Below are 25638 nucleotides of genomic sequence, written 5' to 3'. Positions count from 1 at the left end.
CATGTGAATTTCCGTTTGTCCCAGCAAAGATAGCAACAGGTTTAGGGGCCAAGACACTCCCTCCCTGCTTCGCCTTTCTAACAGCTTCATGCCTCAAAGGCAAAACCTGTGAGGCTGGAGCCCCAGTCCAGAGGTGACCCAGGGCGCATCACTCCTTCCCTCCGCCCCCCAGAGTTTGTTCATCCCAGGCCCCTGATTGGTTCTTTCTTGAGCAGTGGCAGGAGGGAGGGGAGAGACTATCTAGGAGGCCTGGCCTGTGCTGGAGGGCCCCAGGAAGAGGGGGCAGGACCCTCCACAGCCACAGCCTCAGATAATAAGCCTCAGAGATAAGGAATCAAACCTCCCTGCCCCCTCCTTGAGCTATAGAACCCTCCCCTCGTGGCTGCCTGGTTGCGAAAGCCCTTTGCTCTTTGGGGGTGGGGGGGACAGGGGATGACCTGACCAAGGGGCCTGGAGAAGAAAACCTATCCTGTCCATGGTCTGCGCCCAGATCTCCTACTCATCACCAGACTCTCGACCCTCGTCCCCTGGCTCTGCTCCTACTGTGTTTGTGTTCGACTGTTCTCAGCTTCACACTTCCTGATATGCAGATGGCTGGGTGTGTGTGGTGTGTGTACCTAACACCGAATGCACACACACGCACAGCCAGGACCTACACAGGAGCCTCTGTTCCTGCCCCCTGGGTGGTTGGCTAGGGTAGGGTTTGGTAATCTGGAAACCTCCAGGTTCCTGGTTGGCTCAGATTACAAGCAAAGTAGGTCTGGGAGCCTGGGCTGAAGTGGGGGGGGTGGAGGAAGGGAGACAAACCAAATGCAGGAAATTCTGCATCTTCCCCACTGTGGGGAATGTGTGAGGAATGTGTGAAGTGAGCTCAGGTGCTGCCCCCTGGCCCTCACCTAAAGCTCTTCCCACCTCTGGCCCTCCTCTCTCAGCCTCTCATTTAGGCAGTTAACTTTGGGGTTCTCAGGTTCCTTATCTGTAAAACAGGTTAACTGTGCCTCCCTCTCTGGGTTCCGGGAGGAGGAGTAAACCCAGGCCTTCTGGGATAGGAGGTGGAGGAGGTGGGCAGATTTCTTCCCCCTGTTTCGAAAGCCAAGTTGCTGGGGGACAGAGCTGACAGATCGCTGTGTGAAGTCCCACTATGAGTCAGAACCCACCTGGCCCATCTTCCTGAGAAGCACTTTCTGGGAACTTGAGCGCCAGGCTTGACTGGGAGGTCCCTCCGTGATCCTCTCAAGAATCTTTTTCTCCTCTGATAAAATGGAGAGCCAGGGGCCACCCTTGCTCCCTGCAGCAGGATTCTGGGAGTGCTAACACTTGGGCAGAAGAACAGTGCTGGATCGAAGTTCAGTGTGGGGTTGCCTTGGCCTTGCAGCCATCTGGACCCGAGGCCTGGATTCAGGGCTTCACCAGATTAAAGTGAACTGCCTTCAAGGGTTTCTGGCCAGCCGGGGCTCACACACACCCATCACTCCCCTCTCCCCCGAGTGAAATCAGAGCTGAGACCAAAGGTCCCCAACCTTGTCCTGAGAACCCTGTGATGGCCTGAGTGCAGCCCCTGTCCATGTGACCTACTGCTGGTGAGCACCCATTTCTTCCTTTTTTGTAGACAGAGTGGGAGGTTCAGGAGGAAGCAGAGTGGTCAGATCTTATCTTTGCATAGGTGGCGGAGGAGTGCATCCCCAGCAGCTCCTGAGAAATCCTGACCCTTTGTCTTCCCAGGACTATTCCCTCCCTAGTGGGGAACTGCACTCAGGCAGGAGCAAGGAGTAAAGGTTCTGGGAGTCTGTGGTGACTTGTCTGTCCACTGGATTCCTGGTAGAGGAAAAAAGGATTAAGTAGGACATTGATCTTGAGGACCATCTCTGTGTCCTTCAGGGAATCTCGGGAGCCCTAAAGCCGAGCGGGGCCACCCACCTGGGGTTGGGAGAACAGTATTCCCTTTCTCCTGGCCCCTGGTTCCTTCTGTTTCCCTCCCTGGCATGCTCACCCATGCCCCACCCACCCTCCACCTGCTCAGATCTTCCCAAACCTCAAGGTTCTGTTCCTGTCACCTCCTCTGTGAAGCCCTCGGAGCTGTGCCAGCACAACCAACCTTGGGACCACTTGGTTGGTACTGACAGCCCAAGATGGGTGATATCCTATCTCGCTTTGCCCACTAGATTGTTTCATTTGTGTTGGTCCATGTTACTCAAATAGATTATAACGTTCTCCAGAGCAAGGATCATGAGTCAGAAAAAGAAATCTCCTATAAAGAAAATTGGACCCCCATCACTCCCCTGCCTCACCCTCATTGCAAGGGCTTACAAGCTGCCTGTCTTCCCTGCCCCGTCTGGCCTCTGCCCAGTCCTCCAGCCCCACTCCTCCCCCTTGCCCAGGCACACAGGCTCACTGCCTTCCTCCGGCTCCTGTCTCTCGCCAAGACCGTACCTACCTCGGGACCGGCATTGAGGAAGCCTGCCTCGAATACTGTCCTCTGCACCCCCATGCTTCCGTTTCAGGGTAAATGTTCCTTTCTGGGAGAAGCTGTCCTTCCCCACCCTGTCTCAGGAGGTCCCCTTCTTATTTCTTTCACTGCATTTCTATGTAAATTATGTGTCTGTCTCCCCTACTGGATGGGAGGCTCCACGGGCTCAGGGATTGGGTGTGTTGTGATCACTGAATACCCTGGTCTGGCCTCACATGAGGCACTTGGTACTTTATTTGTGGGGTGAGTAATAATAATAGTAGCAGCTAACACTATTGACTGCCGTCTGTATGCCAGGCACATACTTGGTATTTTATATAAATTATGGCTTTTGATCTGCCCATCAGTGTTCTCAAGAAGGTAATATTATCTCAGTTTTACAAATGAGGTTGCTGAGGCCCAGATGCTAAGTGATGTGCCCACAGCTATTAAGTGGCAGAGCGGAGACTCAAGCCCACACCCCCTGGCCTGCCCCAGGTTAAACCCCATCCTACCTCCCTAGCAAAGCCTGGACATTAGGGTTAGCTAAAAGGGTCAGAAGGAAGGCTCTGCTTTTCCCTGCCTTTATCATTTCTGGACTTTTTTTTAGAGCTGGGAGGATGAGGGAGCTGGCATTCAGAGCATCATCTGGGTATTTGAGTAGATGGGACTTCCTCTTATGGATAGACATGACCCTGCCACCACCAGAGAGCTGGATGGGAGGAGCGTGGGAAGCTTGCCTGGAGTTTGGCTGCCGTGGGAGCTCGAGCTGATAGTCATCTCTCAGAGCTCTCAGAGTGAGCCAGTGATAACTTTGGTCTCCCGAAGTGTCGGTGTTCCATCCAGTCCAGCACTGAGTCGCCCATTATCTGCTTGAATGCTTCTCTGGTTGGAAAGCTCACTACCCAATCCTGTAAGACAATGGGGGACAGCTCTAGTGAGGCCACACCTATCCCCATAACTTCTGGTTGTTCCTGGGTCTCCAGAGTGACTCAGGGTAAGTCAAAGGCCTCTTTCCACACAGAGCCCTTCAGCTAGATGAAGAATATTAACCATGTCTGACTCAGGCTTCTGTCTTCCTGGTGAATGTGCCTACTTCTCCTATACTTTCTCTATGTGGCAGGTTTCCAGACCCTGTCTCCTGGAGGGCCTGTGGAGTGCAGTCGAGGCATCTTTTGGAGGCTTAGGGCTGAGGAAGGCCAACTTAGGAAGAGCTGTTTATCTCTCAGTATCTGGGGGGTTTTGTTTGTTTGTTTCAACTATAAATTTTAATAGCTTTTTTTTTTTCCCCTGGCTATAAAATGAATATTTACTCATTACTCACAGGCAATCACCCTGAAGAGAATGCACCCAAGTCCCATTTTCCTACAAGTCCTACTTTGGGGCATTAAGGTGATAGTTCCAGCTTCCAGCCAGTGTTAGGGAGTGGTCCTGTGTTATTGTCTGTCACCTCATCTGCTCCACCTGTAGGCCCTGGAGAGTTTTGGTGCAGACAAGCAGAGGTTACAGATAAGTTTCATCTTACATGTCAACCTCAGCACTGAGAAAGAGTCTGAGACCACAACCAAGCTCATTTAGAAAGAGCATTGTGATTGACTAGTGATGTCTGCCACAGGTATAGGAGGTAGGACAGGGGCATGCGTGCCACCTTGCTCACTCTCTATATACTAAGTGATGGGAACTTGAAATGTCAGTGCAGCTGATGTTGGTCTTGGGTCTCTGTGAGACACTACCCCAAAATCCTAGAATCATGTTGTGTTTCTTGGAAGTAGCTAAGGGGTTGAGTTCCCAGTCAACCCTCCCTTCCACTGAAGTGTGACAAGGGAGCTTATGACTCAGAGCACAAGGCCATTGTGGAAGAAGGATATGTCCTTTTAAACCAATAACCAAAGTCCATACAGGCTAGGGGAAGGGGCCCCTTGGGGGATGAGGGCGTGGGGGAAATATGTCCTGGTGGTAATTAACACTGGGGCCTGGGAGGGCTGCTGGACCAGGCCCTGGCTGCCAGGTCCCCTCGCGGTTGGGCATGGCTTGTCGGCGCCTATGACAGCAGCTACTTGATACAAACCACACTTCAGGTGCCCTGCCCTCAGTGGCCTTGTCTAGGTACCACTCCAGCTGCAGGAAAGGCTCATCAGTGCCCCGGGCCTTCTGACCCTCCGGTTTATATGCCTCTCACCTCTCTGCCTTCCTCCTCACTTCCAGCCCATGAAACCCCTGAAGGCCACAGCTACCACCTCCCAGCCCGTGCTCACCATCCAACAGATTGAGACAATCTTCTACAAGATCCAGGACATCTACGAGATCCACAAGGAGTTCTATGACAACCTCTGCCCCAAGGTGCAGCAGTGGGACAGCCAGGTCACCATGGGCCACCTCTTCCAGAAGCTGGTGAGTTTTCTGTTGATGGAGGGTCCTTATCCAGTGTCTCGGTGGAGCTGCTGGTGTTGGGAGAGGACCAGGCATCCCTAGCCCTTTTTGGCCTCCTTGAAGGCCTGGGTCATTTCTGAGTCCTGGAGGAAAGCCTGGGCCTCTCTTGTATGGGGACCTGGGCCTAGTGCCTCAACTCCTGGTCTCCCATGGTGAAGCCCTAAGTGCTTCCAGGGATGTGAGAGGCTATATGCATAGGTTTCTCTCTCCCCAAGGGAGTTCAAGGGCTGGAACGAAGGCTCACTTGCTGGGTTTCAGGTCCCCTGTTCTCAGCTGATACAGGAGTATGTGCCAGATGGGCGGGCAGGGACTGCTCACTTGGGACACCTTGGGCATTTGCCACACCTCAGTGCTGCCTCTGAAGTCAACAGTCAGATGGGACACGGGTCAGCTCTCCTGACGGATTGCAAGGGAGGGAAAGGTATGAGGAGGTAGAATTACTGTGCAGACATACTGTTGGGAAAGGCTTGCAGAGATCTTCAAGTTCCTGAGCCTTCTGTGACACCCTCCCCTGGCTCTGACACTGTCTCTGGCTGTGTCCCCTGGAGGGTCCCCAGGTCAGACCCACAGAGCCCCAACCCCACTCTTCCCTGATGTTTCTCTGCCTATAACTTCTGCCTGCCCAGAGGGCAGGAAGAGACAGCCAGTCAGGAGTCTTTGTTCTCTGGGTGTGAATGGTAGGGGTAAGGAGCAGTGCCTTTCCTTTACCTCCCCTGCAGTGGTGGGACTGGTTGAATGGACAGGCCTGTATTTTGCTTACACTGGGGGAAACTCTTGCTTGGATACTCCTGCGACCTCATGCTCAGCACAATCAGAACTGAACTTACTGTGTCTGAAGTTCTTTGCTTTTCTTCCTGCCTCTGTCTCAATGGGTGCTGCCACCATCCCAGCCACCATCCATCCATGCCTCCCTTGGACTAGTCCTTGGCACCTCCTCTGCCCCACCACCTTCCCCGTCCTGAAGCCCTCCCCACATCCCAAGGAGTCCACTTTAAAGCTTACAGCTGCCTGCTTGTCCCCACCCTCATCTCATTAGTGACTCCTGCTTCTGGGCCCGCCTCCCCAGCAGCCTCCCAACCCTTAGCTACTGGCAGGAGAGAGTTATCTGAACTCCTGACCAGACCTTGCTTCTCCCCTGCTTAAATCTCTCCCCCTTGCCCATTGGATAAGTAAATACCAGGCTCTGAGGAACCGCTTCTGAGACCCTTTGCATGCTGGCCTCTGTCTACCCCCCGGCCTCTGGCTGCTGCCTCCCCCATCCTTGTGCCCCCTGACACCGAACTTTCTATTCTTAGTTCATGCAGCAGACACTCTTGACCTCTCTGTTCTTGCAGCTCTAGCTGCCTGAAATGTCCTTCCCCATCTGTTCCCAGCTTAGAACAGCCTCCTTCGAGAAGCTTTACCCAGACCTTCGAACAAAGCCCCTATGCTTATCCCCTCAGTGAACACTGTACCTGCCTGACTCCCCAAAACCATAAGCTCTGAGAGAACAGACTGTGTTTGCTTCATCATTAGACCCCAGAACCATCCCAGTGCCCAATACATGAATGAATGAATGAATGAGTGCATCATGACCTTGACCACTGGGACTAGGGAGAACTTGGAAGAGCATTGAGGGAGACATCAGAGGACCTGAGGTCTGTGTCCTGAGAGGCCAGCAGTGTTACAGGGACATAGCTTCTAGAGGCACAGCTGACTTTTAATCCTGGCTCTGCCACAGATTGAACCTGTGACTTCGTGTACAACCTCTTTGTGACTCAGCTTCCTCATCTGTAAAAAAGAGGATAATAACAGTATTTACCCCATTGAATTGTTGTGAGGACTACATGGGTTATTACCTGAAAAGTGCTTGGAACGGGGCCTGGAACATAATACATTAGTAAATACTCCATAGTTAGCCAGTAGCATTACTGTTATTGCCATTACCACTGTCATCGTCGTCATTGTTGTTATACTTAGCAAGAGGCACCCCAGAAGGTAGTATGCAAGGGAACCCCACGCTCCTGGTTCCAGCAGCCCCAGTGTGCTTGCGCCAGGTCAGGGATGGTGAATACCCAGTCACCACTCCTGGCCTGGTCCCAGGAGCCTGAGCTGATCAGCTTGGGAGGGCATAAGAGAGCTGACCAGAGCTGGGGTAGGGGGTGTAGGCCAGAGCATAGTGGAAAGACTGTCCCAGTTTATCTTTGTCACTTGGACCCTGCTGTCACGAGGGTCCCCGCATTCTGATCTCAGCCCCACAGGCCTGGATTGTGAATTTGCTTCCCCACCTTCCCTCCTCAAACATCAGGAACTGCTATCTGAAGCCCCTGGAGCTGCAGGCTTGGGAGGGCCGGGGTGGAGCTGGGGCAGTCCAGGCATCTGGAGGCAGTTTATTTTCAGCTGGTCTCCATTACTGAGAGAAGGGAATTAGCATCTCTGCTATTTGTTTTATGAGATCACCCCAGTGCCAAGCTGCTGTTTCCAAGCAACCTCCACTTCCCAGTTAATGGCCCTGGTGGGCCCAGCCTTGGGTTCTACAGACAAGGATATGCCATGGAGATGGCAGTGCCTGGGGTGGTCAGTGACCCCCTACACACAGGTCTTCTGCTCACATAGTTCCTGCTCTCACTCCTGTCCTGCTACTCCCTGAGGCAGTAGGATGGGAAGGTAGGGTTCCAACCTGGGCAGCCAGCCTTTATTGTTCTTGTGGGAAAGGGGGACAAGGAGAGCACATACCTGGAAGAAGAATAGCAATGATTTTTACTTTGGTTTAGGAAGCAGCTGTCTAGAACCTTCCCCGTAGCTTGGGACACCAGTGGGCCAATACTCCCCTTGGAAAAGGAACTGAGCTCCATCCCTTCCTGCCCTTCTCCCAAGATTTTTCTTTTTTTTGCAAAGTCTGGCCTGTCTGGGGCTGAGACCTGCACAGCTCTGGCCTTGGCTTCTCTGCAAGCATCCCAGTGCTCATCTTCCCCTCTGGCTTTCCTGGCCCCCACCTGCCAGCTTCCACCTGCCCCACCTCTTTGGGATCTTAAGGAGCACAAGGATTCTGCAGAAAGCAGAGTGGTGCAGAATGGGGTTCAAGGGCAGCCCACTTTCCCCAGCACCTTGGCGGGATCCCCCGAGGGAGCCCCGTAGCAGCTGAACCTCCTTGCTACTTCATTCAAAAAGATTTTAAAGCAGAAATTCTAGAGAATAATGTAGCAAACAACTGTGCACTCATCTCCCAGAATTAACAGATGTTAAGCTCTGAAGATATACAGAAAGGCTTTTTAATCAAGAAAACAAAGCCTTACAGATGAAGGCTCTCTCTCTCTCTTTCCCTTGCCCTTCTGCTCAACCTAGAAGCAGCTACTGGAATGAATTTGGTGTGTCGCCTTCTGGGCTGTAGTTTGTGTTTTTTATTATGGGTCTGTATCTTTTTATGGCCTTACATGTACTTTTTACATGTATATATTTTGCAATTCAGTCAACATTTGTTTTGGAACTTGTCAGCGTTACTACGCAGAGATCTAGTTCATTCATTTGAACTGTACTGTGTGTGTGGATTCCCCTTTTTTGTGACCATTTGTTATCAGTCTTTTCACAGGAGGAAGAGCAAAGCAGTGAATACACTTGCCCACATTTCCTTGGGAACACACATATGCAAGTTTCTCTAGAGCAGTGCTTCCAGTACAAATATAGTGCGAGCCATATATGTAATTTAAAATTTTCTAGTAGCCCTATTCTTACAAGTAAAAACACAGAGGGATGCCTGGGTGGCTCAGTCGGTTAAGCGTCCAACTTCGGCTCAGGTCATGATCTCATGGTTCATGAGTTCAAGCCCTGCATGGGACTCTGTGCTGACAGCTCGGAGCCTGGAGCCTGATTCAGATTCTGTGTCTCCCTCTCTCTCTGCCCCTCCCCATTTATGCACTCTCTCTCTCTCTCTCTCTCTCTCTCTCTCTCTCTCTAAAATAAAGAAACATTTAAAAAAAATTTTTTTTAAGATTTTAAGTAATCTCTACACCAAACGTGGGGCTCAAACCCACAACCCCGAGATCAAGAGTTGCACGCTCCACAACTGAGCCAGCCAGGCGCTCAGGCACTGTACCTTTAAGTGCTGTGCCTTATACTCAGCATGGGGAGTGGGGTACTGAACAGGCTACACATGCCCTCCCTGCTCCAGCTAATTCCAGACTATGAAAGACGTGTGAGGCATTCAGGGGCTTCAAACCCTGAGAGACCTTGATGATGCTAAATAAAGCCAAATGCTGTTGAGTTTCTAGCATGCCAACAAAGGCCCTGCCCTGCTCCCCCCAGCCCCCAGTACCCTCTTGTTAACCTTATTGGCTGAGCTGGTTTCCACGGAAACAGTCAAGTTCAAAGGGGTACCGTAGTATGATCATCCTACCTTTCCCTCTCTGTTCCCACATAGCCCTTTAGAGCTAAGTCAGAAGTTCTGAGTGCTAAGGGAGCTCCAGGTGCCCTGCTTAGGCTTTCATCCATTCATTAATCCTCTCTCCCATCCCACTCCTGCCCTCCTCTCTCTCTCCTCTCTTCTCCCTGCAGGCCAGCCAGCTTGGCGTGTACAAAGCGTTTGTGGATAACTATAAAGTTGCTCTGGAGACCGCTGAGAAGTGCAGCCAGTCCAACAATCAATTCCAGAAGATCTCGGAGGTGGGCAGCTCCCTGCGCAGCCCCCGCTACAACCTGGAGCCTTCCAGCCTTCTGGCCTGTTGCCAGTTAGGGAAATGGTTCCCCTGAGGGTAACACTTAGACTGACATTTGCTTTCTCACACTTGATATTTTCCCCCTTAATATAAGAATAACGATTTGTTTGATTTTGTTATTCTGTTTAGGTTATTCTATATTAGAACAGAGGAGGCAAAAAAGAAAAAAGGCAGTATTTTCCCAACACGGTAGTGACCTTGAGCAAGTCACTTCCCTTCTCTTGGCCTTATTTCCTCTTCTGTCCAGTGAGGTATCTGGATGTTTCAGCTCATCCCAGACTTGCTTGATAAGAACCACCAGGAGCACTGTTTAAAATGCAGATCTTTAGACACCTTCCCTGGTGCTTCAATTCAGAGGGTTTGGGTGGGACCCAGGAGTCTATATTTTTAACAAGCTTCCCAGGTGATTTTATGAGCAGGAAGATTTGAAGAGGTCTAAACTAGGTGGTGTGTTTTTTTTTTTTTTAAATGTTTATTTATTTATTTTTGAGAGACAGAGAGAGAGTGGGGAGGGGCAGAGAGAGAGGGCGCCACAGAATCCAAAGCAGGATCCAGACTCAGGCTCCCAGAATTAACAGATGTTAAGCTCACCTCAAACGGTGAGATCATGACCTGAGCCGAAGTTGGATGTTTAATCGACTGAGCCACCCAGGCGCCCCAAGGTGGTGTTTTAAGATCCTTGCAATCCCACAACAGAGAGAGGGCCAGGCCCATTTATGTGGAGACACAGCCATATACCTTCCAGCTGGTAATAGACCTGTCCCCCTGTTGCAGCTAAGCCTTCTTCCCATTCTCTGGAGGGCAAAGATGTGGCAATGTCTGCCATTGACACTTCCCTCCAGGAAGTGTCAGGGAGGAGCTCGCATATCCTCCGGGAGCAGAGCCCAGCTTACCCCTTTGGTCAGAAGGATCTCAGTGAGACCCCCAAGCTGCTGGCCTTGCAGGCACGGCACCAGCTCCAAACCTGGGACAAGAAAACCTCTGGTTCGGGGCGCCTGGGTGGCGCAGTCGGTTGAGCGTCCGACTTCAGCCAGGTCGCGATCTCGCGGTCCGTGAGTTCGAGCCCCGCGTCAGGCTCTGGGCTGATGGCTCAGAGCCTGGAGCCTGTTTCTGATTCTGTGTCTCCCTCTCTCTCTGCCCCTCCCCCGTTCATGCTCTGTCTCTCTCTGTCCCAAAAATAAATAAACGTTGAAAAAAAAAAAATTAAAAAAAAAAAAGAAAACCTCTGGTTCCAGGGACAGGGGGCTCCTTCTGCAGTTTTGGAAATCCTGCCTTACGGGCCTCTCTGGACTCTTTGCTTTCCGCTCTCAGCGCTGGTGCTAGAAAAGTTGGTGAGACGTAGGATAGTGTTTGTGAGACTCCTGGGGTTATGGGTTCTCCTCCAGTTTGGAACTAGCGGAGAGGCAGCACAAGGGTTGGGCAGATGGAGATGAAAACGTCAGCTTAATTACTAGTAAAAGCCAGATGGGAAAATGTAGACTTGGGTCTGCGGCCACATTGGGCTTGCTAATACTTCCCCTCCACCATCAAATACATCTATTGGGGACGGAAGCAGGGAGCTAAGCTCAGTTTCTTCTCCCAGAGTCAGCCGTCAGGTGAGTCACCCTCTGCCTGGGAGGACAGAGTTGGGTGGGGAAGTCCCTCCACATGGAGTCACAAGGCTGGAGAAATGGCGCTTCCCCTTATCACTCCCAGCGCTCCCTGGGAACAAACTGGAGCCCTCTGATCTGTGTTCAAGGCTGCCCGGGGTCATGTACGGTCCAGAGAGTGGTGAGTCCCCCCTTGCTTGGGCCGACTGCCCGTTCTCTTTGGTCGGCGCTGGCCCCTGCATCCCTCCCCTAGTCCCTGGTGAAGGCTGCTGGCCCCAAAGGCGGAGCCAGCCCCTTGGCCTGCTGCCAGGTGGCTTCTCACCCTGACTCATGCACTGATGCCGTCGCTTCCTAGCTTCCTACTGGCGCTTCCACTTAATCACTGCAGTCAGGCCCTTCTCTGCAGCAGGAGCGATTTCATACCTCTAGGCCACGCTGGAGAGGAGCATAGAGAAAAATTTCCTGAAGCTGGGAATCCAGTCAGCAGCCAGAGACACAGTCTTGAGGAGCTGAGTAACCCCCTTCTCCCCACCCCCATGCTCAGTCCCCAAGGGTTTTCTCTGTCTAGAAACAGCCTGAGGCAGGAGTAGGAAATGGGGAGCTCCCGTCGCTGCCTGGACATTTCCCCACTTCCAGACAGAGCAGACAACATCACCTGAGTTTCCGACCTTGGCCTCACCTCGCCCTGGCCTCTCTGCTGACACCCCACTCAGAGGCCCCCTCCGTGCACTCAGCCCCGCAAGTGGGGGTTGCATTACAGCTCCAATTACAGGCCATACTGGTCTGTTGCCAAAGGGCTAGAGCAGGAAGCTCTCTCTCTAAAGGCAGATAAAAGAGGATCGAATGGATAAGCCATCCCTGGAGTCTGTTTCCAGCCCTCACTTCTGGATCACTTTGCCTGGGGTCCAGGAGGGGTGTTGGCTCTTCCTTCCTCGCTTGCAGTTTTCTCTCTGCTGCCAGCACAGGCACCGGTGGGTGGGGAGTGGCAGGTGTGGGTGGGGGCTGGGTTGAGTCCCTCTCAATCTGGGTAGGATATAGGTCAGACCACCCTGTGGAGCTGGGTCTCTGCCCCAGGTGTGCTGCCTCCCTGCCTCCCCCTGTGCAAGACCTTATCCCCTTATCTCCATCCCTCCTTGTCTCCAGGTCTGCTTGTGCCCCAAGGTGCTGGTACTCCTTTTGCTTGTCCTCTCAAATCCCACATACCCTGGGCTGATGTGTACAACCCTGTGTGTGGCTGCCGTGGAGGGAACCCTGACCGGGGGTGGGGGTGGGGGGCAGGGGGAGGTCCTGTTGTTGTCACCACCCATTCATTGGAATGCCCTCAGAGTCACCAGGGAGGGGCTTTAGGGGGTGTGTCTGAGGAGCACTATTGTCACAGACCTCTCTGGTACCCAGAACCCCTCCTCCTCACCTACACCCAGTCTTGGGACTCCACAGGCTCCAGGAGATCATGGGTGTGGCACAGGGAGTCGGGAGTCAGTGAGGCAGGCAGTGGGGGGACCCATGCTTTGGTCTTTGCCCTCCTCTTCACACCCTGGGTTTCAGAGCCCTACTTGCTATGCCTCCAGTGGGGGATGGGGAGGCCATGTAGTGATTCCTCCCCTCTGTTTGGCAGGAACTCAAAGTGAAAGGTCCCAAGGACTCCAAGGACAGCCACACATCAGTCACTATGGAAGGTACTCTGGGGAACGAGCTGGGTAACAGTCACCTTCCTTTGTCTGCCTTTGTGGACTACGGTGCCCTGCTTGTGTGAGCATGTGCGTGCGAGTGTGTGAGTGTGTGTGGTGCACAAATGGGAAGAATCCAGCCTCTGTCCCTAGGCAGCCGGCCAGCTACAAACGTGCTCCTCCTTAGGATGCCAGCAGGCAGCTCGCTCCCCTCCTCCTCCCCCTTCCCCCTCCTGCCTCTCCACGCGCGCCTCCCTCCCCGCCCCTCCCCCTTGCTAGAGGAGCACTCTGAAGCGGCTGCTTGATTCAGGCTGTGCAGCAGCAGCCGGCAAGGTGGCTGAGTGGCCAGGCTGCTGATGGGAGCCACCGAGCGATGGCCGCAAGCTCCTGCCGCTGGGACGGAGGCTGCCATGGAAATTCTCCTCATCATTCGCTTCTGCTGTAACTGCACCTATGGTAACCTAGGCCCCCTCTCACGGGAGGCGGTGTGGCTTCCCACCTCTGGGGGCCGGCCAGAGTGGGCTTATGTGTGGCTGGCAAGGTTTGGGGGCAGCAGGGAAGGGAGTGGGTGCAAATGGCTAGATCTGTGTTTACCCCCGTTCTGGCCAGCTTCCAGCTTGGAATTGAAGTCTGGGGCCACGCGGGGCAGGGTGGCTCGGAAATGGAACGACCAGGCTAGAAGCGTCCAGGTACCCCCGTCCCGAGGATCGGTGGGGAATTGGGGGCTTAGCTTGAGAGGCTGTGGGCAACTTCCTGGAGATGCTGTTTAAGAAGAGAAAGTGACCAGGCTGTGCCTGCAGGTGTGGCAACCCTGGGGCTAAAGGGGCCCGGCAGGGGACCGTCAAAGAGTGGCATGTGGTCTGGACAGCAGTGCCTCGGGCCAGGGGGACCCCGCTGGAGGGACAAGTTGGGAGTTTCTTTGTTTCCGGAGAGAGGAGAGGCGGTTGAGCCGCCAGGGTATTGTGTGCTCAGAGCGCACATGCTGCCTTCGCGACATTCTCTCCTCAGAACAGCGGCAGTGGGAGAACGCGGATGCAGTTGGGAGAGCAGGAAGGAATTGGGTTGCTCCCAGGATGGAGGGGTGTTTCTAGCCTCTAGAGACCCCCAAGCTGAGGTCTCGGCACTTGGTGCAAGCCGGTAGAGAGGGGGGCGTGGCAGGCTGCCGCCTTGTGAAGGTCACACACCCGCTGGTCAATGGAAGGGACCCAGAGCATCCTCTTTGCAGCTCCCTCAGCAAGGAGGTCCTGGGACAGGCGCGTGCTGTCAGCCAGGCTCTTGCTCAGAGCAGGTAGGAGCAGGCCCAGGAAAGGGGGTGTCCAGAAGCAGCGGACGCTGCTCTCTGAGGCAAGAAGTGCCTTAGGGATGACCCGAGCTGCCTTTGGCAGGGACGGGGTGTGGAGGGAGGGTCAGGTGTGACCTCCACGCCAGCTGCCCTGGGCCCCTGTGTGTTGGAGCAGCAGGCGGCTGGTTTTAGGACCTCCTTCCCTCAGGCGTTTTGTCTCTGCATCCTCTCAGTCACTTTGCCTTCACATCTCCGTGGTAACCTGGAGCTCCTTGCGGAAGGCTGAACGGAGGAGGGTGGCTGTTTGCTGGAGGAGAAATGATGAGGTTTCCTGGGCTCTTTCTCAGAGGCCACTGTGCTGGAGGGGCTGTTGTCCGCTCCCCTTCTCAGGCCATGCTGTGTCGAGGCTCGTTCTTGATGGAGGAACCCCTGAGGTAGCCCCTCTCCAGCTGCCCCAGGAGGATGGCTGTGGGAACCCCAGTCACCGGGCAGGAGCTGTCCTGGGCCCCCCACCCGTTGGTTCAGATTCCAACAGGCTGGGGTCAAGAGGAGGGATGGACTTGAAATTGCCTTGCTTGAAGATCAGAGGAGAAGTGCTCTTTTTGGTTTGGCCTAGGAGTGGGTCAGGTCTCCACTCTGCCTCCTTAAAAAGGAAACGGGTCAGCCCTTTGCTTCCTCTTCTCTCCCCAAAAGGGAGTTGAGTCTTAGTGAAACAGACCTGGGACTGGAGTTCAGGGTTTTTTTTTGTGACTGCGATGCTGTCTTTGAAGTCAGCTTCAAAGTGGGGAGGGAGGAGAGAATGAGCCTTTACCAACCACACTGTTTAGAATCTTCTCAGCCCCTCCAAGAGACGCTGGTTCTGGGGGTTCCAGGGGGGAGATTCTGCACTTGGGGCTCGCTCTGGCTTACTGGTTTATTTGCTGCACGTCTCTGTGCCAGTTGCTGTGGGGGATGCAAAAGGAAGTTGTGTGTGATCCGGGCCCCCAAGGAGGGGGCTCATCTTGGTAACAAAAAAGAGGCCAGCTTACCCACTCCTTCCTGGTGAATCTTGCCAAGAATCCTCCCGAGGGTCACTGAGCTTTCGCAGACACTGCCCTCCTGTACCGAAGATGATAGCTCAAAGCCAGGAGCATGGGTAGACCTACATTCAAAACCCAGCTACCATTTGCAGCTTTGTTATTATAAGCAAGTTATGTAACTTCTCCGCGCCTTAGAGAAGTTTCCTCATCTGTAAAATGGGGCTAGTGGTAATTAATTGCTTGTCTTTTTAATCAAAGGAAATAGCACGTATAAGAGAGTGCCACTGGATGCAGATTAAGTACCCAGCAGACTACAGAGAGGCCAGCTTGCTTATGTCAGTGGTCTGACTTTTAGGCACTGTGAGTGTCGTTTGCAAAAATCCTCATCAGGGAAGCCTTCCTGGAGGAGGTGGGGAGACAGGCATTGTAACTTGGTGAATGGTGTCTATCCCAGGAACTGGAATGGCATGGTGAGGAGAAGGGAGAGTAGGGGAAGCAGGGGCAGGAAGGGCCATGGAACAGGTAAGGGGGGAAGGGTGGGCTCTTTACCCTGAATTGTCAGGGGAGACTGGTGTACAGGGGCCGTGGGGAGCATGAGCAGAACATCGGGGTTGTTCTTCCCCCCTCTTCTTCCCTCCATATCTGACTGTGGCCCCAGGGCCCTCTTCCTGCACTCCCCTGTCCCCACCATTCCTCCCCTCTCCCCCAACCCAGGCACTCATTCCACAGCCCCGGTCAGGTCAACTCGAGGTGAGCTCAGATGTATTAATAACCCCTCTGAAACCCAACCCACCATTTGCGCAGACCTCTGAGCTTAGTCAGCCTCTTCCTGCCAGGACCTGGGAGAGGGGCAGAGGGAGCTGGCACTGCAATACCAGCTTTCCCCGGGCTGGGACTCCAGAGCCCACGCTGGCAGGTGTCTGCTGAACTTGCACTTTCTCTTGGGTCTTTGGGGTTCTCGGGTGTGATTTCCCCCCTGCAGATGAGCTAAGCCACAGGTGGATACTCTAAATAGTGTCAATACAGGGTCCCCCTGCCCTAGGCTGGTAACTGGGCTGTATCCTCCCTTTCCCTGGATAACCCCAGCCTGGTCCTGTTCATTTTGGTTCCCATATACCATGGGGAGGGTCTCTAGCAATTGCTAAGTTAAGAAAGGCCTAAAATAAGTCACGGAAAGTGTGTTTGCCTAAAGCAGTAATTTTCAACCATTGGTACATATCAGAATCAGCAAAGGAACTTTTTAAAAATGCTAATACCCAGGTTCCACCCAGCAGAGATTGGGATTTCGCTGATGAGGTGGGGAGAGTGGAGCAGGCAGCTGTTTCTTTTAAGAGCTCCCCCAGTGATTCTAAAGGGCAGCCAAGCAAAGACTGCAGATAAGGCTCATGGCGCACCACTGAGACTGTATCTTCTCCATAGCCAGCAGATCGTTCCCCAAAGTGTCTGCTTAGCAGTGCATGGGGTATTTATATCTACAGGGGACTCTTTGGTTCGGGGGCTAGCTAGGGCATGAGTGTCGGCTCTGGGACTGTCACAACCAGCCTCCTGCCTCTTCCTGCCCCGGGGCAGGAGGACAGAGGTCATGAGCCTATGGACAGAGGCGTCCAGGTGGACGGAGGCTAAACCACCTATGTTGGGAGGGGTGAGGCACAGCTGTTTGTAGGAAGCTTTGTTTGGAAGTATGGTCAGCCAGCTGCTGCCTCCACCTGTCCCTGCTGAATCCCAGCAATCCTCATTTGTCCTGGTCAGCCACGGGGTGTGGTGAACGGGGGCCCTGCTGAGCTGGCATTTCCCCAGCCTCTTCGGGGCTCCCAGAGGCCCCACCTGAATTCCTGTGGGAAATCTTTGCCCCCTCAGCTGCCACTTGGTTGAGAGCAGAGCCTTTATGTGGAGAGCTGGCCTGCCTCCCTGGCCCTCAGCCTGTCCTGTTTGGTTGGAGAGTTTGAGGGCATGGAGGGTGGGGGGGGGGGGGGTTCTCATGGGGATGAGGCCAACCGTGTGGGTCGGAACAAAGCCTGCCGTTCCCAGCTGGCAATGCCAGACCTTGGACCGGAGGAGTATGAGAATGATTGGGTGTGGAGGAACTACCTTCCCTGGAAAAACACCACGTCTCTTTCCCACATTCTGGGGGTGCTAGAGCTCTATGGGGTAAGGCTAGGTATAGCTGTATGATGCAGGGTTAAGGGTGCAGAGGAGCATCTTCATCTGCTCTGAGCCTGGTCAGACAAGGACAGGCCTGTGGGATGGCCCTTAAAGAAGTCACCTCTGGTGACTGATGAGACGAGGCAGGTAGGAGGGGGCCTGGGCTGCCAGGGCTGCATGTCTGCCTGTTGGTGTCATCTGGCCTGCCCTGGGACAGAATGGAGCTGTGGCTTCCTGCACATGGGTGTCTGTGTAGGGCAGCAGCAGGGGGGCGGGGAGGGTGGGGATAAGGCTCATCTCTAAGGTGTCGAGCTGCTCCCTGTATGTCATCTGTGCTGTCTCCTTCTCCCTGCCTTTGCCAACAGCTCTGCTCTACAAGCCCATTGACCGAGTCACCAGGAGCACCCTGGTCCTACATGTGAGTGTCAGCCCCCTGGATGGCCAGGGAGGTGTTAGGAGTTGAGTGGGAGGCTGAGCCCAGGGTGGTGAGCGCTGGAGTCACTGAGAACAACCCACTTGGGGAGCCGGGCAGAGTGTCCCTGGGTCCCGACTGTACCTGCCTGGTCTGTGGTAACTATGCCAGTGGAGCCAGGGCCTAAATATAGCCTGGCTACTAAGTTTGACATTTGACCAAATGCTCCCGGGGAGGCAGGCACTTCCTGCCTCCCCATCCCTGGCCTAATGGTCTCCAGGATCCTTGGAGCAGCTGTGGGGTGGGTAGAGGGGTGTCTCTCGCAGCTGCTCGGTGAGATGAGACTCCACCTGGCTCACTCCGCCAGGGGGAAGAGTGATGACTGCACTAGTGACAAAGGGGCGCCCCTGCCCTGACGCTGCCTCTCTGACCCTGATTTTGCAGGCATGACCAGATTAGAGCATTGGTCCCTTAGTGCCCCCCCTTGGAATTCCTTTGGTGAAGATTGAGTCCCCACTGTCTTCTCGTTGAGCCCCAGAACTGCCGCCCCTGACTCACCCCACCCCTTCCCAGGACCTGCTGAAGCACACACCTGTGGACCACCCAGACTACCCACTGCTCCAGGATGCCCTCCGCATCTCCCAGAACTTCCTGTCCAGCATCAATGAGGACATCGACCCCCGCCGGACTGCTGTCACAACCCCCAAGGGAGAGGTGAGCTCAGGACCCAGCCCAGCCACTCAGCCAGGCTGAGAAGGGTACAGTGGACCACATCACCTATCCCTGCCCTCTTGCACAGGGGAGCAGGCATTCTGCCTCTCCAACCCTCCTCTCCCATGCCCAGCCAAAAAAAGGTCTTCAGGCCCTGGGAGCTTTAAGTTCGGTGTCTCATTAATCTTTATAATAATCCACTGAGGCCTGGAGAGTCTCTGAAGATCTGACACAAGGTCTCTTGGCCATAAGTGTTGGAACTGGATTCTTTAGCTGGGGTTATCTCTCTGCAAGCCTCACGCACTGTCCCCCATACCAGCGAAACCAGGGGCTCTGGCTCTCACAATGCTGAATGCACACACCCACCGTGGGCAGTGTGATGCCCTCAGGGTCCCCCGGAAGATAATGGCACAGCCTGAGGGAGCCCGGGGAGTCAAGCTCTGAGCTGCCTGTTACCAGCCTGCACGAATAGGAGGGCAGGAGCTAGGAGCGAGCCCAACAGCAAGAAAGTCTGGAATGAGAGGTGGCTAAGGTTGCTGGAATGTCCCAGGTGGGCACCTAGATGTGGTACAGCAGCTCCAGTTCCTTGGGGCCCCTTCTTGGTGGAAGGGTGGGGGTATCCCAGAGAGGGGAAGCGGTTTAAAGAATCGAAGGGACAGTTAACCCACGTGGGTCAGCAGCGTGGCCCTTATACAGTGCTCCCTGTCCGGGGGAGGTAATTAATTGGCATTTAGGAGTGAAGGCTGGCTGAGTTTATGTTCCTTTGTTACATCTACAAGCCCCCAATATCTCCTGGGGAGGGAAGTAATGAGGGACAGGGTCTGGAGTGTGACTAATGGGGCACAGAGAGCTGTCCCTGTGTGCAACTCCCAGCTCTGGTTTGCAAATCCTGGAATGTCACTGGCTTGTTTGACTCGAAGATAGCTGAAAGCTCTCCAGAAGGTTTAGAGCACTGTCGGTTTCAGGTCTTTTTAACTGTATACTTTCACCATGCCCACCTACATATCACAGAATATGTAGGTCACGTGGTATATAACACAGGGAAGGCTGGGACAGTTTGTGACAGCCCCAGAGAAGCCTGCTGGCTCTGAGGGTGTCAGGGAGGAAAGTCTGGAAGTTCTGCGTGGAGCAAAATGCTCTTAACCATCCAGAACCCAGGTTAGAGATGGCCGCAGTTTCCCCCAGGAACTGGTACAGCCCCACCCAAGGGAGACCAGTGTCTCCTGTCCACTTGAGGTCTCCTATAGAATCCACTCAGAGGTGGCATAAACAGACCCCAGCGGGTCTGTGGGTCCAGGTTGAACTGAAACAAGATCACCTTCTTAGGCAGGGTTGGGGTGGTCCTGGGGCTGGGAGTGGGAGGTGTTAATGCCCCAGTGTGGAGAAACCAAGTCATTCTGGACTATTGTCTATCCAGGTGAGAGCTGTTGGCAGCTGGGGGGAAATACAAAGCTACCATTTATCGATCACATATTATGTGCCAGGCATTGGGCCGTTTTACATATACCGTCTTGCGTGGTGAATCCTGCTTTACAGGGCAGACGTCATTGTCCCCATCTTACAGATGTTAAGACTGAGACTCAGAGGTCAGGGAACTTGCCCAAGATCACAGCCAGAAAGCCCGTGTCTGTGGGACCTCCCAGCTGGATGGTGCCCCCAGAGCAGGCCAGGCCCTAGGTTGACTCCCCCTGAGCAGGTGGGGGTGGGTGTGCTATCTCCCTCAGACACGGCAGCTGGTGAAGGACGGCTTCCTGGTGGAAGTGTCGGAGAGCTCCCGGAAGCTGCGGCACGTCTTCCTCTTTACAGATGTCCTACTGTGCGCCAAGCTCAAGAAGACATCCGCAGGGTGAGTCCAGGGGGCAAGGTGGGAGGGAGCTAGACTCTGCCCCCTGAGGAGCCCCCTCCCCCGCACCTGGGGCAGTCCGCATTTATTTTTCCTTTTAAAAAACACATTAATTCATTTTGTTTTACTACATATCCTTTTTCTAAAGATAAATCCTGTTTTTAATTATAAAGATAATACAACCAAACTACAGGGGGAAAAACCCATCACCCACCCGAACATAAGCATCAGTCTCCTGCTGCTATATTTCCTTCCAGTTTTTTTAAACCTTCTCATGTTTTTTCATGTACTTGTAATCAGAGTGAATGCCCAATTTTGGTTGCTGCTTTTTCCATTTCACGTCATAAGCATTTTCCCCGTTGCTGCCTAATCTTCATAATCATCCTTTTACTTTCCTGCATGATGTTACAAGTGGATATGCCATAATTTACTTAAGCATTCTCCTTTTATTAGACAGCTCTAAATTTTTGCTAACTGCAATTTGGTGAATATTCATTAAATCTGCTGTCATTATTGAGTGCTTATGCCATGCCAGGTGCCATGACAAATGCTTTGACTCTATTATTTCCAATCTTCCCCCAAACTCCACAAAGTGGGTATTATTATCCTCATCTCACAGACAAGAGAAGAGACTTAGAAAAGTTAAATCAGGGGCGTCTGGGTGGCTCAGTCAGTTGAGTGTCCAACTCTTGATTTTGGCTCAGGTCATGATCCCAGGGTTGTGGGATCAAGCCCCACGTCAGGCTCTGTGCTGAGTGTGGAGCCTACTTTGGATTCTGTTTCCCTCTGCCCCTCTCCCCTACTCACATGTGCGCGCTCTCTCTCTAAAATAAAAAAAGAAGAAGAAGAAAATCCAGTTGCCCAAGGTCGCACTAGAGCTAGAGAAGGTAGGATTTGAACCTTAATCAGACCTGAAAGCTGCTTTCCATCTCCACCTCCACATGCAGTGACATGAGTTCACACTGTGCCGTGAGCAGAAGAGGTTATGTGGTACTCATTCCCTCATTTTTCCTCCCCCACTTCTTGATCCCCTACTGTGTGCCTCAGAGTCCAGGGGAGACTGCAGCACTAAGGGGCCACAACGAGAGGTGCAAACCCAAGTCCTGAGGGAAGTGAGAGAAGGAGAGGTTATTATGTGCTTTAGTTCCCTGGAACGGGATCACAGATGAGATCATTCAAAAGCAGAGATGGCAGTCATGAGCAAAGACACTTATGCCTTTAGTCTTTTGCCCGTGACAGACATTACTAATGAACCACGGCACTGTTTCCCACTAGGCTTGGGTGTGGCTTTATAATCTTCTACCCAGTACCCCACATGACCTCTATTGATCAGAGTTGGCATTAAAGATAACATGTGTGAATACACCTCTAGCCCAAAGGATAACGAATATGAGCTAAGTAGAGATAGGCTTGGGGGAGGGAAGAGTGTGCAATGGGGAATAGGAAAGTGTTAGAGGGTTGAGATATTTAAAAACATCAGTCGTACTGGGCCTGAAGATTGGCAAGGCCAAGGTCCACAGCCCTCACCGCTGCCTGACCCTAGAACTTGACTGTCATTTCTCCACACGTGGGTTTTCTGATCAGACTCCTCAAGGACATGGATCATTCTTGCCTGTGACAAGTTCACAGCAAATCCCTTTCAGGTTTCTTTGGATTCTAGCAGTTCAGGCTCGAAGAGCCAAGTTCCTTCCCTCTGGCTCATGTCTTTCTCTGGCTTGTTTGCAGGAAGCACCAGCAATATGACTGCAAGTGGTACATCCCCCTGGCTGACCTAGTGTTTCCATCACCTGAGGAGTCTGAGGCCAGCCCCCAGGTGCATCCCTTCCCAGACCATGAGCTGGAAGACATGAAAATGAAGATTTCTGCCCTCAAGAGTGAAATCCAGAAGGAGGTGAGTAGAGCCTGGCATCTGAGCCGAGGTAGGGAGGGTGGCCCTTTTCCTTGGGGCCCTTTGAACCAGGTGTGCCAAGGTGGCAGAAGGAGGGGAAGTTGTGAGTTTTGAGAATCTGATAAGGGAGGCGGGATGCAAGGATAGGAGGCCTGAAGTACATACTCAGGAAGAGACTCTGGCTGTGGCAGATTAGCACTGAGCGGATGGAGGGAAGGCCAAGAAGTCAGTGCTCAGAATTGACTGAAGTTAGTCATAGGAAGTTTCCTGGTGTATGTCAAGCACTGTAGAAAAGGGAAGTGAGAGAAGAAGGCCTTCTTAAGGAAAAGCAGGATGCATGCAAGAAGGAGCCTGAGAGGCTTCTCAGATTGGGGAGGCTGGGTGGTTCAGTGGGTTAAGTGTCTGACTCTTGACTTCAGCTCAGGTCATGATCTCACGGTTCATGGGATCGAGCCCCACATTGAATACCATGCTCACTGTGTGGAGCCTGCCTGGGATTTTCTCTCTCTCTCTCTCTCTCTCTCTCTCTCTCTCTCTCTCTCTCTCAAAATAAATAAATAAGGGGCACCTGGGTGGCTCAGTCAGTTAAGTGTCCGACTTCGGCTGAGGTCATGATCTCAGGGTTCGTGAGTACAAGTACAAACCCCACATTGGGCTCTGTACTGACAGCTCAGAGCCTGGAGCCTGTTTCACATTCTATGTCTCCCTCTCTCTCTGCCACTCCCTCGCTCACGCTGTCTCTGTCTCTCAAAAATAAATAAACATTGGGAAAAAAATTTTAATAAAAATAAATAAACTTCAGGGGCGCCTGGGTGCCTCAGTCGGTTGAGCATCCGACTTTGGCTCAGGTCATGATCTCACAGTCTGTGAGTTCGAGCCCCGCATCGGGCTCTGTGCTGATGGCTGAGAGCCTGGAGCCTGCTTCCGATTCTGTGTCTCCCTCTCTCTCTGCCCCTTCCCTGCTCATGCTCTGTCTCTCTCTGTCTCAAAAATAAATAAAAACATTAAGAAAAAAAAAATAAATAAATAAATAAATAAATAAAATAAACTTTAAAAAATTTAAATGAAAAACTAAAAATGCACAGAAGCTTGTGCTGTAGCCTGGAACTGAAATTCTTATCAAACCCATGTGGAACATTTGCATACATTTATCACGTATTAAGTCTCAAAGGAAATCTCAAATTAAAAAAAAAATGTTTTAAGTAAGCTCTACGCCCAACATGGGGCTAGAACTCCCAATCCCAAGATCAAGAGTCACATGCTCCACCAACTGAGCCAGCCAGGTATCCCTAAAAAAATTGATGGCCTACTGGTCATGTTCACAGACCACAGTGAAGCAAAATTAGAAATCAACAAGTAGAATACAGTTAAGTAAATGCCTGGAAAATTAAAACTTTCAAGGTGAAAAGGAAGTCAAATCAACACTACAAAATGTTTAGAACTGCATGAAAATGAAAACACTCATATCAAACCCCATGGATGTGGCCAAAGCACTCTTTAGAGGAAAATGTATAGCCTTCAATTCATATATTTGAAAACAATGGCTGGAGGAAAGCCCCCCTAGAAGGAGCCTTCCCAGTGAATGTCACGAAAGGCATGGAGAGGCTTGGTTGGTTGGCCTGGTTTCCTCTCCTTGCCCAGTGACTTGGCTTAGGCCTCACCTCCCGAAGAGTCTTCCCTGATATGTACCCATTGCAGTCTGGGTTGGGTGCCTTGCTTTCCGGCTCCTGGTGTTTGCCCCTTTGTTTTGCTTTATTGGTCCTGAATCATAATTTCACTGGCTGCTTTCTCTTTTCCCCACTTGAATTTGAACTCTAGCCAGGGCACTGTTTTCTTCAGTTCTATGTCCCTAGGACTTAGCACATAATAGATGCTTCATAAACAGTTATTGAGGAATCCATGACCAGATGGCTTCTAAGAATACTTTCAGCTTAGACATCCCTCTTTGAAAGAGAGGAAGACCACAGTAATGACCCCAGGGGTGTCTGGGTCAGAGAGATGACCTAGGACTGGGGGGTGTGATGCAGGCACATCTCCTCAGAAGGGCACAGGTGTCCTCCTCCCGAATGGCCAAGCCCCACCCCAAGGCATCCTGGTCCTGGTTGATGGTGGACTTTGTCCCCTCCCTCCTGCACCAGGTGCACAGATGTGGCCTTCTGCTCAGTTGAAGGTACACTTGCTGAGCTCCACTGGCCGCTGGCTGCAGGGGTGTGCCAGATACCTCTCATGGAGTTCCTTGTCTTACCCGTTACTGACGTCAGCATGTGACACGATATGAGGAGAGTCCCTGGGGAAGCACATTGTTGTTCTCTGAGTCACAGGAGCAGTGATTTATTCTTTTAATAATACTTTTTTAAAAACTTGTTTTTGTTCTAATCACCAACGTAACACTGGCTTATTGTAACAAGAAATACAATACTGAAGTGTACAAAGTGTAACAGATTAGCACCCACCCCCCATTGTCAGCAGTTTAAGGTGTGTTCTTCTAGACTCTTCTCTGCTTTTACGGGTGTGTAGTATGTTTTTTGTAATGAGACCAGACTACAATGTGCCATTTTGCAACTTAAGCTTTTGACTTAATGGTGTGTCTTAGAGCTTTTTGGACCTAGCAGATTCCTTTTAACAGCTGTATCCTATTCTTTTTTTTTATATATATATATATAAAATATATATAAATGTATAAATATATATATATATATATATGAAATTTATTGACAAATTGGTTTCAATACAACACCCAGTGCTCATCCCAAAAGGTGCCCTCCTCAATACCCATCACCCACCCTCCCCTCCCTCCCACCCCCCATCAACCCTCAGTTTGTTCTCAGTTTTTAACAGTCTCTTATGCTTTGGCTCTCTCCCACTCTAACCTCTTTTTTTTTTTTTTTCCTTCCTCTCCCCCATGGGTTCCTGTTAAGTTTCTCAGGATCCACATAAGAGTGAAACCATATGGTATCTGTCTTTCTCTGTATGGCTTATTTCACTTAGCATTACACTCTCCAGTTCTATCCACGTTGCTACAAAAGGCCATATTTCATTTTTTCTCATTGCCACGTAGTATTCCATTGTGTATATATACCACAATTTCTTTATCCATTCATCAGTTGATGGACATTTAGGCTCTTTCCATCATTTGGCTATTGTTGAGAGTGCTGCTATGAACATTGGGGTACAAGTGCCCCTATGCATCAGTACTCCTGTATCCCTTGGATAAATTCCTAGCAGTGCTATTGCTGGGTCATAGGGTAGGTCTATTTTTAATTTTCTGAGGAACCTCCACACTGCTTTCCAGAGCACCTGCACCAATTTGCATTCCCACCAACAGTGCAAGAGGGTTCCCGTTTCTCCACATCCTCTCCAGCATCTATAGTCTCCTGATTTGTTCATTTTGGCCACTCTGACTGGCGTGAGGTGATACCTGAGTGTGGTTTTGATTTGTATTTCCCTGATAAGGAGCGATGCTGAACATCTTTTCATGTGCCTGTTGGCCATCTGGATGTCTTCTTTAGAGAAGTGTC

General features: G+C 52.0%; 1 protein-coding gene across 4 annotated transcripts in view; it reads left to right on the top strand.

The window, feature by feature from the left end:
* ABR (ABR activator of RhoGEF and GTPase) overlaps nt 1-25638 on the top strand; it is a 185770-nt gene that overhangs the window by 113587 nt on the left and 46545 nt on the right. For all 4 annotated transcript variants that reach the window (XM_030296602.1, XM_030296601.1, XM_030296604.1 and 1 more), the window contains 7 exons: nt 4652-4837; nt 9407-9514; nt 12772-12832; nt 17632-17684; nt 18252-18392; nt 20114-20235; nt 21958-22123. In XM_030296602.1, the coding sequence (XP_030152462.1) occupies nt 4652-4837; nt 9407-9514; nt 12772-12832; nt 17632-17684; nt 18252-18392; nt 20114-20235; nt 21958-22123 (837 nt within the window). The remainder of the gene's footprint in view (nt 1-4651; nt 4838-9406; nt 9515-12771; nt 12833-17631; nt 17685-18251; nt 18393-20113; nt 20236-21957; nt 22124-25638) is intronic.

The sequence above is a fragment of the Lynx canadensis genome, chromosome E1, assembly GCF_007474595.2.
Source record: "Lynx canadensis isolate LIC74 chromosome E1, mLynCan4.pri.v2, whole genome shotgun sequence".
In the NCBI taxonomy this organism is placed as follows: Eukaryota; Metazoa; Chordata; class Mammalia; order Carnivora; family Felidae; genus Lynx; species Lynx canadensis.
Note: the sequence above shows the minus strand (reverse complement) of the source record. Positions and strands in the feature narration are given on the sequence as shown.